The 14,240-nt window shown below is 39.9% G+C and overlaps 1 protein-coding gene across 1 annotated transcript in view; it reads left to right on the top strand.

The window, feature by feature from the left end:
- Nucleotides 1-14,240, top strand: part of blmh (bleomycin hydrolase) — a 95,343-nt gene that overhangs the window by 56,680 nt on the left and 24,423 nt on the right. Inside the window, exons 10-11 of the mRNA XM_060848091.1 lie at nt 3,883-4,000; nt 7,801-7,870. Coding sequence (XP_060704074.1) covers nt 3,883-4,000; nt 7,801-7,870 — 188 coding nt within the window. The remainder of the gene's footprint in view (nt 1-3,882; nt 4,001-7,800; nt 7,871-14,240) is intronic.

Raw genomic sequence — 14,240 nt, 5'->3', positions numbered from 1 at the left:
TGGCTAACTGGGTCAGGTCTGCTCTGGGATCAGTGATTCAACCCGACCAAACCTGTACAATACTGGGCAAGAAGATCACTGAGAATCTCTCACTTTTCAGGGATACGATCGCCTATGTGCAGGACAGAGGGGTGGATACCTGCCTTTATCAGCCTGGACCAGGAGAAAGCCTTGGACAGGATATCGCACACATACAAGAGAGATGTTCTGTCCAAAATGAGTTTTGGGGAGGGAATCTGTAATTGGATCTGACTGCTCTACACCAACATTCAGTGCAGTCACAATCAATGGGTGGAAAGCTGTCTGATTCTCACCCATCAAATCTGGAGTCAGGCAGGGCTGCCCACTCTTCTGCCTTGTTTGTGTCCTGTACAGAGCCATTTACCGATTTCTGACAGGAAGGATATGAGCCTGAAAGGGGTGACTATTTCTGGCAGCAGGCGTCTACAGGTAATGGCCTCCCTGCATATGGATGACGTTGCCATTTTCTGTTCAGATACGCTGTCCGTGTGCAGACTCGTGTGCATCTGTCACCAGTTTGAACGGGCCTCTGGGGCCAAAGTAAATCGAGGCAAGAGCGAGGCCATGCTTTTCGGAAACTGGGCCAACCAATCCTCTATATCCCCTTCACAGTCAGGACAGAACACCTGAAGGTGCTGGGTATTTGGTTTGGAGGGGCTGCACCAAGACTTGGGAGGAGCATGTCACCAAAGCAAGGCAGAAACTGGGCAGATGGGAGCAATAGTCGCTCTACATCGCAGGTAAAAACCTGGTCATCTGGTGTGAGGTACTCTTAGTGTTGTCATACGTGGCACAGGTCTGGTCTATTCCCCGAACCTGTGCCACTGCAGTCACCCTATCCATTTGCACTTCATGCGGAGATCAAAGATGGATCGGGTCCGAAGAGATGCCATGTATAAAGATCTGGGCAATGGGGGAAAACACCCATCCAGTACCACCCTAGCCCTTTGTGTGTGGCTGCATCAAGCTGTGAGTGGATCCCCGGTATGCAAACATCAACTGTTACTACGTACTGAGGTTCTACCTGTCCTCCGTGTTGCGAGGGATGGGCCTGGCCTCACTGCCGCGGAACACTCCAAGTAGTTGGACTGTTCTGTATCCCCTGTACCTCATGGAGAAATTCATGAAGAAAAGCATCTTTGACCACAACTCCATCAGGAAGTGGTCAGCATGTAGTGTCCTTGAGACCCTTCGGAAAAAGGAGAGAGCGGATTCTGTTGAGCAGTTCCCTGGGCAGACTGTCAAAGTCATTTGGCAGAATGCCTCATCACCAGAACTTTCAAACAAGCACCAAGACATGGCTTGGCTGGTGGTGAGAGAAAGGCTCTGCCTGTGAGATCCTTCATGCATGCCTGGACACTCTGTGCCACTGCACGCTGTCATCGAAGTGGCTGTGGAGGGGACAAGGCTGTCACACGCCACCTTCTGAAATATGCCTGTGCAAAGGAAGTCTGGAGAGGAGTGCAGTGGTGTTTGTCGAGGTTCGTCCCGAGCAGCTCTTGACACGGGACTCCGGTGCTCTGCAATCTGTTCCCTGGGACACACCAAGATGAACATCATCTGTGCCCGGAGGATCATCAACTCAGTCAAAGACGCTCTTTGGTCTGCCCAAAGCTTGCTGATCTTCCAGTTGAAGGAGTTAACCACAACTGAGTGTTGCAGACTGGCACATTCCAGGGTCCAGGACTATGTGCTGAGGGATGCGCTGAAGCTTGGGGCAGCTGCTGCCAAGGTGGGGTGGGTAAAGACCATTGTGTAAAGTCCCTCTGCTGCAGAATAAGCCGGGCCCATTCAATAATTGGGCCCTGCTGTTGCCTCATCTGTAGACCAAGAGGTTGTCTGTAAATATAGAGAATGGTGGCCATCAAAGACTTAATTTGTCTTCTGTAAATAAAAAGAGTACAGATGTGAGCAGGTTCATTAACTGTCCATGTATCAAATATTTACTTTCTATGAATAAAATATATTTTTGAGATAAGAAGAAAAGGGGATAGTAAGGGCTATTTAAGATCCAAGATACCCTCATTGCCTTAACGGGATGGTAATAGTTTGCTTGCACAATAAGAAAATGTTTTTTGTTGCAATTGGATGGAAGTGCTGAGGAATGTAAAATTTCAATGTTCTTTTTCTGCAAAGTCTGCACCCAGAACTGTTTTATAGACCTTTGTATGTGGTTATAAATAACTTATGAGTAACATATATTTTTGCAATGTAAATGAAACCGGATACTCCCCAAGGCTCCTTTGATAACAACTAGGTGATAGAAATCACGGGTTTTCAAGAAGGTTAAGGGCAGAGATGCGAGAGAACACCACCACCTACAGAATCCCCTACACAGCATCTTCATGTAGAACTATATCGCCATTCCTTTATTCTCACTGGATTAAAATCCTGGAACTCCCTTGTGGGTGTCCTTATTCCCTGAGGACACTAGCAGCTCAGGAAGGCAGGTCATCAGCAACTTCATAAGAGCAGTTAGGGATGAGCAATAAATGCTGACCCAGCCAGCAATGCTGGCATCCCATGAACAAATTAAAAAGGATAGTTAACTGAATCAATGAACTGTTGAAATGTCAGTGCTATTCTGCTGAAAATGTACACTCCATAATTGTACGTATTGGGTACACTGGGTGGTCTCTGAGTCTCACCATGGAGTGCGCTTAAAGAGAAGGAAGTGTGTATTGTCAGTGCTTGCTTCAAGTAGGGAAAAAGAAATCTGCCTGATCTATTTTTTTAAATGATACAGTCAATTGGCATGGCCAGAGCATGGGTGCTGCCAGTTAATCAAAAAGACAATCTTGCAATTTCCTGGGCACACAAGATGTCTCTGAGGGGTTGAGGGAAGAGGAGCAGTAAATGGATAATCAAAGCCCCAGTGACACCGTAAAATCCTCATAATCGAGGACGAGACTGAAACCACAACCTTTGGAACGGCTTTTTAAAACAATTTAAGCTGACAGTTGTTCTGAATGGTATGTTTTTATTCAGAGTCTAAACGTGTGGCGTTGAAAAGGCTCCGCAGGTCAGGCAGCATCTGAGGAGCAGGAGAGTCGATGTTTCAGGCATCAGCCCTCTCTTTGACTTTGACTATCCAGCACCTGCAAGTCCTTAACTTTCTCCATATTTTTATTCAGACATTGTAACCAAACTGACATAATAATTTAATCATTTCAATATACAGCCTTAGAACAGCTTCCCAAATGCACGCTGCCCTGTTATTAATTAGAATCATTTTTAAAAACAGTATTATCTGAACACTAAAAGAGGCTGGCATTTTTTTAAACAAAGAACGTCCAGTTATTAGAGACTTTGGTTGGTGGCATGGTGCATAATACAAAGTTTACTGCATGTGAATTTCTATCACTAACATGGATTCCATTTTCTGAGAGAATCCAAGAACTAACAGCAATTCTTGGGTGCATTTTAAATATTTGTAAGTTGTAACCCAGAACTTTATTACTGGAAGCATGCAATCAATAATGCAAAATATATGGATTGTATAACTTCAGAAGGTGTGCTTGTAATAATCTAAAGCCATCAAAGCTGTTTAGTTAAAAGCGCAACTTATAGTTTGCAGTTATTTGTGCTGTTTTTTGTTAAATGACGATAGCTTAATACTTGTGACAAATGTACTAGGTTTTAACCAATGTATCTGTTATTATGGTACATACTCTTCATGTACATGTCACAACTGCAAAGATTGTTTAACATATATTGTGGAGTATGCGCAAATATATCTTGTCACAGAGAATAGAGGCAATGCTTACTAAATGCAAATGAGCATATAAACATGACCAAATGATAACAGAATGCAAACATCAAAACATACTGGTTATTCATACAAGTTTGTACTTGCTGCAGATTTAACCGAGAGCTGGTGTTTGGAGTCTCTCTGGGTAACTTGGGCAAAGCAGAAAGACTGATGTTTGGTGAATCACAGATGACTCATGCCATGGTTCTAACTGGCTTCTCTGAAAAGGTAATTCACACTCAACAGTCAACAGTTCCCCTCCCCTCACTCCACACCCCAGCTTTGTTTGCGCAGGTGATTGGATCCGTCCAGAGCCATTTGATTTGTAGCAATGTTTTCTAGAGCAAGGGAGAGTAACTGTGTATAGCCACTATTTCATTCACAATCATGCCCATTGTTCTACCAAAAGTGAATACATTAGTTTTGAAATCTGACTGGAACACATTGCTGTTGTGTACTTTCAGCTTCAAAGAAGGCAGGGTGGTGTCATGAACTTGCAAACTTTGGATTTGCCCATAATAAAACTGCATAAACAACAGGCTGACAATTGAGTGTTCTCTTTAAATCTGGTACTGCCAAAAGTCTTGTGCTTTTTAAGTTTTACCAGTGTATACAAAATTCCTCAACATGTCATTGCATTTTACACTTTGTTGTTGTTTCATCATTGCCTTTGCGTTCTGCTTCAATTGAAATCAATAAATTGACTTCTTTTAAAAAATTTGATTGGACCTTGTATCCCCTTTTACTCTGTTTACATAAACTGAATCCACTGAAAAAATGTTTTGAAATTGTAAACTCCTTTAATACAGCATCTAATTTGGCCGCAAGCATACAATGCCAAACAGGCATGGATCTAAAGCTCATGAAGGCAACGAAATTGGAGAGAGGCAAGCAAAAGGGAAGGTATTTTTAAAATAAAAGACTGGATGTTGTCAACAAATTGGCAAAGTTAAAACACTGGCTGCTTTCCATTAAACCACTTAAGTATAAGAGTGCAATAAATTTTTAATGCCCATTCATAAACCCATCTCAATTTATAAATATCACTCTCTGTTTTACCATTTGAATGATGCTGAGTATAAAATGTTGCTCGTGTCCATTTCAATAAAACTTCTTAAACCTGTTACAGCATGTTTTAAATCTGTTGCACGTTTTCACTGATAACTTTCAGAATCTCCATTTTCTTGGAATTTTTCAGTCCCTAATTCTTGAAACGGGATAGAGCCCAGTTCCATTTCTTTCTGATGTAGCTTCAGTTTAAATACTTCAACACACCCAAAGCTCCTTGCAACAAATTCTGAGATGCTTTTAAGGAGATCCTAGGAGTGAATTGTCGTATTGCTGCACCATTCTTCTTTAGCCAACATTGCAGATACTTTATAAAAGGGGGCTGGTTTGACACAATGTTAGTGTCCTTACTCCTAAACCAGGAGGCCTGGCTTCAAATATAATAACTTCTCTGATCAGGTTGATTTTTTTTAGAGCTGTAGTCAGGGCCAGAGTGGTTAAGGCAATGGACTAAAATCCTTGGGACAGCACGGTGGCTCAGTGGTTAGCACTGCTGCCTCACAGCACCAGGGTCTCAGGTTCGATTCCAGCCTCTCGTGACTGTGTGGAGTTTGCACATTCTCTCTGTGTCTGTGTGGGTTTCCTCCGGGTGCTCCAGTTTCCTCCCATAGTCCAAAGGTGTGCAGGTTAAGTGAATTGGCCATGCTAAACTGCCCATAGTGTTAGGTGCATTAGTCAGAGGGAAATGGGTCTGGGTGCGTTACTCTTCGGAGGGCTGGTGTGGACTGGTTGGGCCGAAGGGCCTGTTTCCACACTGTAGGGAATCTAATCTAATCTTTGATACTTCTATATGTCAGGTTCCCAGAGGATAGTATCTATGGTATTCCCATTTGCATCTACATTTCCAAAGCAAGTCCCTTTTTCTCGAAGATGGAATTGTAGCCAGATTTTAGTGAATCTGAAAAGAGAAATGAGGTCTGCTTATACTGACACCGTTAACTAAATGAAATCATACATTTTCAATTGGTTACACTATTAAAAAGAAATGAAGTCCAACACGCTGTTAATGAGCCAATTGCTCTTATTGTGTCCTGTGATGTACTCCACAACTTAATGATTATGAAAATATATTCAAGGCAATGAATTGGAATGGTCATCTGAAATTGTTAGTTGAAACATATGAAGAAAGAAAATAGTCCTTCTCACTAGTCAGAGGAGTTTCCCAACATCAAAAGCAAGAAGTCCCATTTTTCAACTAAAGGTTAAGTGGTGAGACGATAATCTTACTAGTGAGCAGTGAGATGCGTATTCAGATGCAGTTTCCCACCTGCCACAAAAATTAGACCGTGACAGTTCCCAACGGGAGAATTGGAGCAGTAATCTGGTGACTCCAGCTCATCTCTTACTCCTCTTGACCTCCGTCACCTACCAAGATCTCAAAGCACGCTCCATGGATGTTCAAGTCAGTAAAGCGGGATGCTAATTTCCCCTTGCGCCAACAGGTCTGGAACAAATGACAGGAACTGTGTGGGGCAACTGCATCTTGCAACGCTTGACTGGGTGCGTGACTGGGCTTTTAAGATGGTGTCAGTGCTAGGAATCCCAGGAGGTCTTGGCAGTGGCAGTACATTTGCCTGAGATGAATGGTAGAATATGATGAGTGGGGCATCATAGGAGCATCGTACATAGGTGATGAGACAAGTTTAGAAAGCTAGCATAGACAAACCAATTGGAGCTTACCGAATTTGTGAAACTCGCCAAAATAGATACTTGGGGCTGAATTTTACTGGAAATCATCTTTGTTAGTGACCATCTGGCTAATTGTACAATAAAACCAACATGTTGAATAGAGTTTATGAATGTAATAAACTAAACAGCTGTGGTTTCGGGGCCCTCTTGTTGCAAAATTGTAAGTCACCTTACTGACTCCTATCGTGGTCATTCTCCGCCATAGGCCCTCAATCTTTTTTTTCCTCCCATCCACGGCATGCAGATTTGAACACTTCCATCGTACTGTTGGTTTAATCATTGACCTTATTAAGCACATTTGGACCCTGTTCTTCTGTCAAAACCACTCATTATTGTTGTGTTATATCTCTCAGCCATTAAGGCAGGAGTCGTGCTCAAGATATTGTCACTGTATGTGATCCAAGACCATAGCAATCGCTTACTTGGTTTCACTGTGCGATCACTTGGAGAATGTTTTTTTTCAATTTCAGTAGTTTTAACATTAACCCAACACTCCTAGACATGTGTGAATGATTTGCATTGTATGATAGCTAGCCATAATAAACGTATTTTGGACTTTTCAATATCATGATAACCACTCCTAGTTTCTTATGTTATGGAAGATAACAAGCATTGCCGCATCAGGTAAAATACCATGTTAGAGTCAAAACTCACATCAATTAACTTGTAACTTCTTTCCAACACTGTCAACCATCTTTAAAAATTCTCCCCTGCACCAGACAAGCTTTTGGCCACAATCCACCTTGGAAAATTAATTTTACCATTAGCCCTTGTAATTTGAGATTGAAGTCAGGCGAACTGTGTTGTGAAAGTGCAGTTTAGGTTCCAGAGTTGTCATGTAAAGCAATCTGAAATGAAAATGATACTGATGTAAAAATAAGAGATTTCAAGGAGAAATAATCAACATTTTGGAAAATTCATACAGAATTAGATTTGTTCTTAATGTACAGAAAACAAAATCCAAGTAGGATTTAAAATTAATCACTCGTGAAATCATGTGTGTTGTCATTGCTAATAGAGCCACAGGGACACCAGATGGTATCAGTCCAGAGCGAATATAGATTGCCATCTCAACCAGAAAATTATTTGAGGGCTAAGCACCCTAAAATCTATGTGCCCAGTTGTTTGTAACTTAGAATACTCTACAATTTGTGGAGAAAGTGTAATGCAGTAGCCTATCTCCCAAAACACTTTTTCATTAAATTAATATATATTGAACGTTAGAACTGAAATCTTGTTGACATTCTGTTATTGCATACTTTGGCATACAGGTTGAAAGTGAAGCCGAATTTGAAAAGTGGAGAGTGGAAAATTCATGGGGAGAGGAAAGTGGGAACAAAGGTAAGTTTAAAGAAAATATGTATATAAAAGATTGACTCATATCACTCGGTATGAATCCTGATGAAAGTATGGCTGTTAAAATAAATGTTGTGCTTGGATCAGGATAATCAGATCAAAAGCAAACATTTTATGTAGTTTTGAATGATTGGAAATGTATACTGTAATCAGGAATATGGCTCTGTAGAATGCTAAATAAATGTTTGCAATTTGTTATTTTTGTGAGATTTATATACCACAAATAAATCTTCAAAAACCACATAAGGAGCAGTGAAAGCAAGGTTGAACATTACAAATTAAATGTGTCCACATTGATCTCTTTCTTTTTTTTTAATTAACATAGGAACAGTAATAGATCATTCAGCCCTCTAGTCTCCACAAAATAGGAATATGGCTACTCTGTATCTTAACTCCAGTCAAGGGTGTGGTGCTGAAAAAGCACAGCAGGTCAGGCAGCACCCGAGAAGCAGGAAAATCAACTTTTTGGGCAAAAGCCCTTTCTGATGAAGGGCTTTTGCCCAAAACGTTGATTTGCCTGCTCCTTGGATGCTACCTGACCTGGTTTGCTTTTCCGTCACCACACTCTTGACTCTAATCTCCAGCATCTACTGTCCTCGCTTTCGCCCTGTATCTTAATTCCATCTACCTGCCTTGTTTCTGCAATCTTTAATATTCTTGTTTAATAAGCATTTACCAATCCCCCAATTTGAAATTCTTGATTGGCTGAGCTTCCGTAGGTTTTGGGGATTAAAGTTTCAGATTTCCTGGCATCAGTTCTGAATGAACAAGCTCTAATTCTAACGTTGTGCCCTATTCTGGTTCTTCCACCAAAAATGATAATTTCTCTATTTTCCCTTTACACCCCTTGTTAATGTTTTAAGTACCTTGAATCGATCACCCTTTAATCTTATATACTCAAATGTTTATTGTACATGCACCAATTAGTTTTCAACATAGCAGCTCTGCGTTTTATTTATTTCTGAAAGTTTAGTTACAATTCAAAACTTTGTAAATATAAGTCACATATTTAGAAGATGTTTTCTGAACAACTTGAGTTTGAGGATTTGGAAGTTTAATAGTTTATTTTCATTACAAGAAGCTGTTAAAAACAAATTTCAATAAAGTTTTGTTTTCTCGTCCTGTACAGTAGTATATGTCTATTTTTGAGGAAGGTAACATAACTGGCTAACGACTCTCAAGTTCCCTGTTTTCTGTTGTTCCCTTCTTAAATATTAGGGGTGACATTTGCTAGCTTTCAATCCACAGGAATCATTCTAGAATCTATAGAATTTTGAAAGATAATCATCAATGTATTGACTATCTCTATAGCTACCTTTATCAATACTCTGGGATGTAGACCATCCATTCCAGGGGATTTAACAACTTTTAGCTTCATAAATTTCTCCAATATGATTTTCCTACTTATACAATCTTTCTTCTCCTCATTCTCCCTAACCACTTGGATCAGGAAATTTCTTGTACCTTCCTCAGTAAAAAAAGACAGAAAGTAATTGTTACAGTCTCTTCCATTTCTCTATTCCCATTTATAAATTATCCTGACTCTGCTTGTCATGAATCCACATTTGTTTTAACCAAACATTTCCTCTGAATGTATTTGCAAAAGCTTTTACAGTCCATGTTTATGTTTTTTGTTAAATTGCAGTTAACATTCTATTCTCCCTTTCCTCAGTCGTTTCTTGGTCCTCCTTTGTAGTATTCTATAAAACACCCAATTGCTATTGTATTTGGCAAATGTATTGGCTTTTAGTTTCATACAATGCTGAACTTCCTTTGTAAGCTAGGTTCACTGAGCTTTTTTGTTGAGATTTTGTACCTTGATGGAATGTATAGTTGCTGTTAAGTCACGTAATAAGGCAGTGGATAGTATTTAAGTAACTATATTTTTTTAATGCATTTTCCGAATTCACCTCAGCCAATTTGTTTTCATGATGTATTTCCCTTATTCAAATTTAACACCTTTTTTGCTTTAGAATGAATTACCTCTCTTTCAAACATTATGTTGTTTAATTAATTCTACAAGACTTGCAAACAATTTAATTCCACTCAGTGTATATATCACCATGTGCCCTCTGCTCGTAAAGATTAGACATTCCTGCCTCAATGCACTACTAATTGGCACAACAAAACGGTAGAATGCTTGTCATGGGAGATGAAGACTGTAACTCCAATTCTTAAATAAACTTCAAACATTTTCACTACTTAAACATTGCTTCAAATGTGCAAGCAGTTTGGCAATTTCAAAACACAACGCAAAGAGTTCATTGTAAATTAAACAATTGCATGATTCAAATTACAATGATAACAAAGGCATTAACTAGTTTATTTTACCAGCAGAAGATTGGAATTTGGTGGCATAATTTAAACGTTCACCTGATAGGGTAAAAATAACATTCAGTGTAGAAGGGATAGAACATAATGGAAAATACAATGGACAGAGTATGAAATGGCTATTTACTAAATTCCTCAAAACAACTGAAATAATGGTTGTTAACTTCTTTAAAATTTAACCACAGGGATCTGAGAACAAGATTACAATTTTTTATTCAAGCGAACACAGGGAGAGTATATACTATTATGAAACAGAAAATGGGGGCTGTCCATGACACTTCATGGAGATGTGATACAGTAAATTAGATTAAAACTTTCTTCGAAGATTGTTTACTGTGTCACATCTCCGTGACACTGGACTCCTTTGGCTATAAATTCTGTGAGCATGATCTTAACCTCCAGAACCACCTGATGAAGGAGCAGTGCTCCGCAATCTAATGCTTTCAAATAAACCTGTTGGCCTATAACCTGGTATTGCATGAGTTTTAACTTTGTCCACCCTAGTCCTATACCAGCACCTCCAAGTCATGAGGTAAAGTTGACCGCTTACATGTGTCTCCATTGCACTTTGCAAGGTTAGATAATGATGCCTATTTCATTCTCAGCTCTTTCATCTTGCTGACAGTACATCAATGTTCCATTACTGGTACAGCTAGATTTCTCTCTTTAAACCAAAGTAAATAAAATTAGCAGGAATTGTGGAATGAGAAAGCTCCACTTTCTTCTCACTAATTAAAGCACTGAAATACAAGTGTCTTGCTCGCAGCTGGGACAACAAAACACACAATGAGGACATTGTTTTTCTCTCTGCAGATGCTGACAGACCCCTTGGCTTTCTCTAGCATTTATTTTTATGTAAGATTTCTGGTCTCTGCAGTATTTTTCTTTTTTATTTGGTATGGGCGTATACTCTAAACTAGCCAGAATAACTCGAAGGAATAAAGAAAATTGCAGTATCTTTATATCATTTTGGGTCAGGTAGACATTTCATTGTTGAAATTGCAATCTTTGTTCATGCAAACATAAAAAAACTGCTGTATATTCTAGTCCCAGCTTGAAATCTCCTTCACCCAGTCTGGGACGTTGTAATTGTGTCCTAGCTTGGTTGTCCCTGGAATTGCTTGTTTCAATCTTTATCTGTTTAACCTGTTCTCCCATCTCCCCACTTCTTCTTCTAACCAGCTATTCCTATATGGTTCCCAAAGCCTTTCCCAAAGATTCCCACTGTTCTTAGACTTTATGGTGTACATAGTTTGGAAGGAGAAGTCTGCTCTTTTAAATTTACTGTGAGCATAGAAATTCCTATTTAACTCTTACAGTTTAATTAACTCTTACAGAATAGAAACCATTCAGAACAGCATAGTCACTGAATTTTCTTGAAACTGCCCTTCTGAGGTTGGAACTAAGACTTGATGTAAGTTATTCCTCCTTCATTGTTCTGGAGTGCATTTGGATCAGTTGATAGCTCATGTCTAAAACTTGGGCTTTTTAAGCCCTACTTGAGGTTTTGAGAATGGTATTTAGTGTGAAGCTACAGTAATGTACTGAGGGAATGTTGCATTATAAGAAGTAAAAAATGAGATCTGCAGATGCTGGAGATCACAGCTGCAAATGTGTTGCTGGTCAAAGCACAGCAGGTTAGGCAGCATCTCAGGAATAGAGAATTCGACGTTTCGAGCATCCTGATGAAGGGCTTATGCTCGAAACGTCGAATTCTCTATTCCTGAGATGCTGCCTAACCTGCTGTGCTTTGACCAGCAACACATTTGCAGCTGCATTATAAGAACCACTGTCATTTTGATACATTCATCTTGTGAGACCATAAAGAGCTCATACTGCAATTCACTGAGAAGCACAAGGATCCACTGATGTTCACTTTATGTATTGCCCCATATTTTGTCAGTTTCTTAGTTGGGAATCCTAACTCCATTGCACTTGCTGCTGAATTGGATACTTGTGGACCTGGACTTGAGCACAAAAATCTTGACTGACCGTCCATCCTGCATTGTCAGAGAGCATTCAATAAAATATTAAACTGAGATTTTGCCTGCCTTCTTGAATGGACAACAAATATGTTGTGGCACCATTTCAAAGTAAAATGGGGCTTATCACTGGAATCCTGGTCAATATTTATCTCACAATCAACATTGTAAGGATAGATTGTGTGTAGTATCATGTTGCTGTTTATGGGACCTTGCAACACATACATTGGATGTCACAAAACTTAAGAGTATTTGAACTTGGATATTAGACCATGAAAGGCACTGTATCAATATACATCTCTGTTTTATAAATGCACAGCATTCAGCCCATTATCGAGAGTGTGGTACTGGAAAAGCACAGCAGGTCAGGCAGCATCTGAGGAGCAGGAGAATCGATGGTTCGGGTATAAGCCCTTCATCAGTTTCCTCGGATGCTGCCTGACCTGCTGTGCTTTTCCAGCACCACACTCTCAACTCTGATCTCCAGCATCAGCAGTCCTGGCTTTCTCCTGTTCAGCCCATTATCCCATGCTTTTGAAAGAACTGTCACTTTTAGTTGCACATCTCCGGTTCTTCCCCATGATTATGCAAGTTAGTCCGCGATGAACACGCACTTGCTTTTTGAATGTTTTGATAGAATCTGATCCCAACAGCAATTCAAATAGAGGACTCTAGGTCTTAATTCGCTGTGTGAAAATATTTCCCCAGGCTTTCCTTCCAGTTTTGTCTACCCATTAGCTTAAAGCTATGACGTTTGTGAATTTACTAGAGCACATTTGGTTTTTTTAGACAGCTCTATCAAAATCCCTCAATCTTTAAAACCCATGCAGTCTCCATTTAACCATCTCTGATGTAAAACGAATTCTGCCAATTTTGCTACTCTCTCCATATAGCTGAAGTCCCTCATTCCTGGTACAGCTCCTCAGTTTCACCTCCAGAGCCTTGAAATCTCCCCTAAAGTGTGGTGCCCAGGTGAGGATTAACCAGTCAGTTATAAGGTTTTAGAATGATTTTGTGATTTTTGCACTAGTCTCCCCCATTTTGTAAAACCAGGTATCTCAAACACTTTCTGAACAGATTACTAGTTAGGTTGCAAGGTTTTTTAAAAAATTTAATTCCCAAGATGTGTCACTGGCCATCCCTAATTCCACAGAGACAATTAAGTGTCAACCACATTTCTGTGGGCTCTGGGGTCACATGTCAGCAGTTTCCTTCTCTAAAGGGCATGAGTGAACATGTTTTTCCAATAACTGACATGTTTCATGATCATCTTTGGACTCCTAATTCCAGATATATATTGAATTCAGATTCCACCATCTGCCATGGCAGGATTCAAACCCAGGTCCCCAGAACATTATCAGGGTCTTTGGACAAATAGTCTCATGGTAATACCACTAGCCATCACCGCCCCAGTAGTTGACTGTAGAAATTATTTCTCAAGGGGTAGATTTTGAAAAGTAAAGAATAGCTTGTTTTAGTTTGGAGCATTTGGACAATGCAGGACCGAACAGAACAATGTTAAAAGCCCACTTCGTTCTCGCATAGACAGAAAATGTAGGCGCATCATATCATTATTGGCAAACTGAATTATCGTATGATTTTTTGAAGAGCAGAAATGTGTACTGCTTATAGTTTGACATCCAGTAATGGAACTGCAGCCCATTGGAAGTATTAATGGAGGCATCTGTCTGCCCCCATTGCTTGTTTAGTTAGAATTTTGGAATCTGTTCACTGTTTCAATTCCAAAACGCTCTGATTGCTCACTGGCATGCTGTGTTTTAGGAAATGGAAAGGATGGGTTCTATTTAAAAATGTAAATAGAAAATAGTAAATAATCTTGCAAGTGAAAAGATTTTGTTTGAGGCCATGGCACATTTTGTGTCAAAGTTGCTGCAGAGTTATAATTGCCGGCTGGCAGATGTCTGATACCACTTTAGATGTTGGGCTTGATCTCCCCTTACAACCCTTGAGCTTGTGGCTGTAGACCTTTGTTATATTTTAAAAATACCTTGATGCATGATTTGGAATCTGTTCAAATATTT

The sequence above is a fragment of the Hemiscyllium ocellatum genome, chromosome 31, assembly GCF_020745735.1.
Source record: "Hemiscyllium ocellatum isolate sHemOce1 chromosome 31, sHemOce1.pat.X.cur, whole genome shotgun sequence".
Lineage (NCBI taxonomy): Eukaryota > Metazoa > Chordata > Chondrichthyes > Orectolobiformes > Hemiscylliidae > Hemiscyllium > Hemiscyllium ocellatum.
This window is presented reverse-complemented; position numbering and strand designations above follow the sequence as displayed.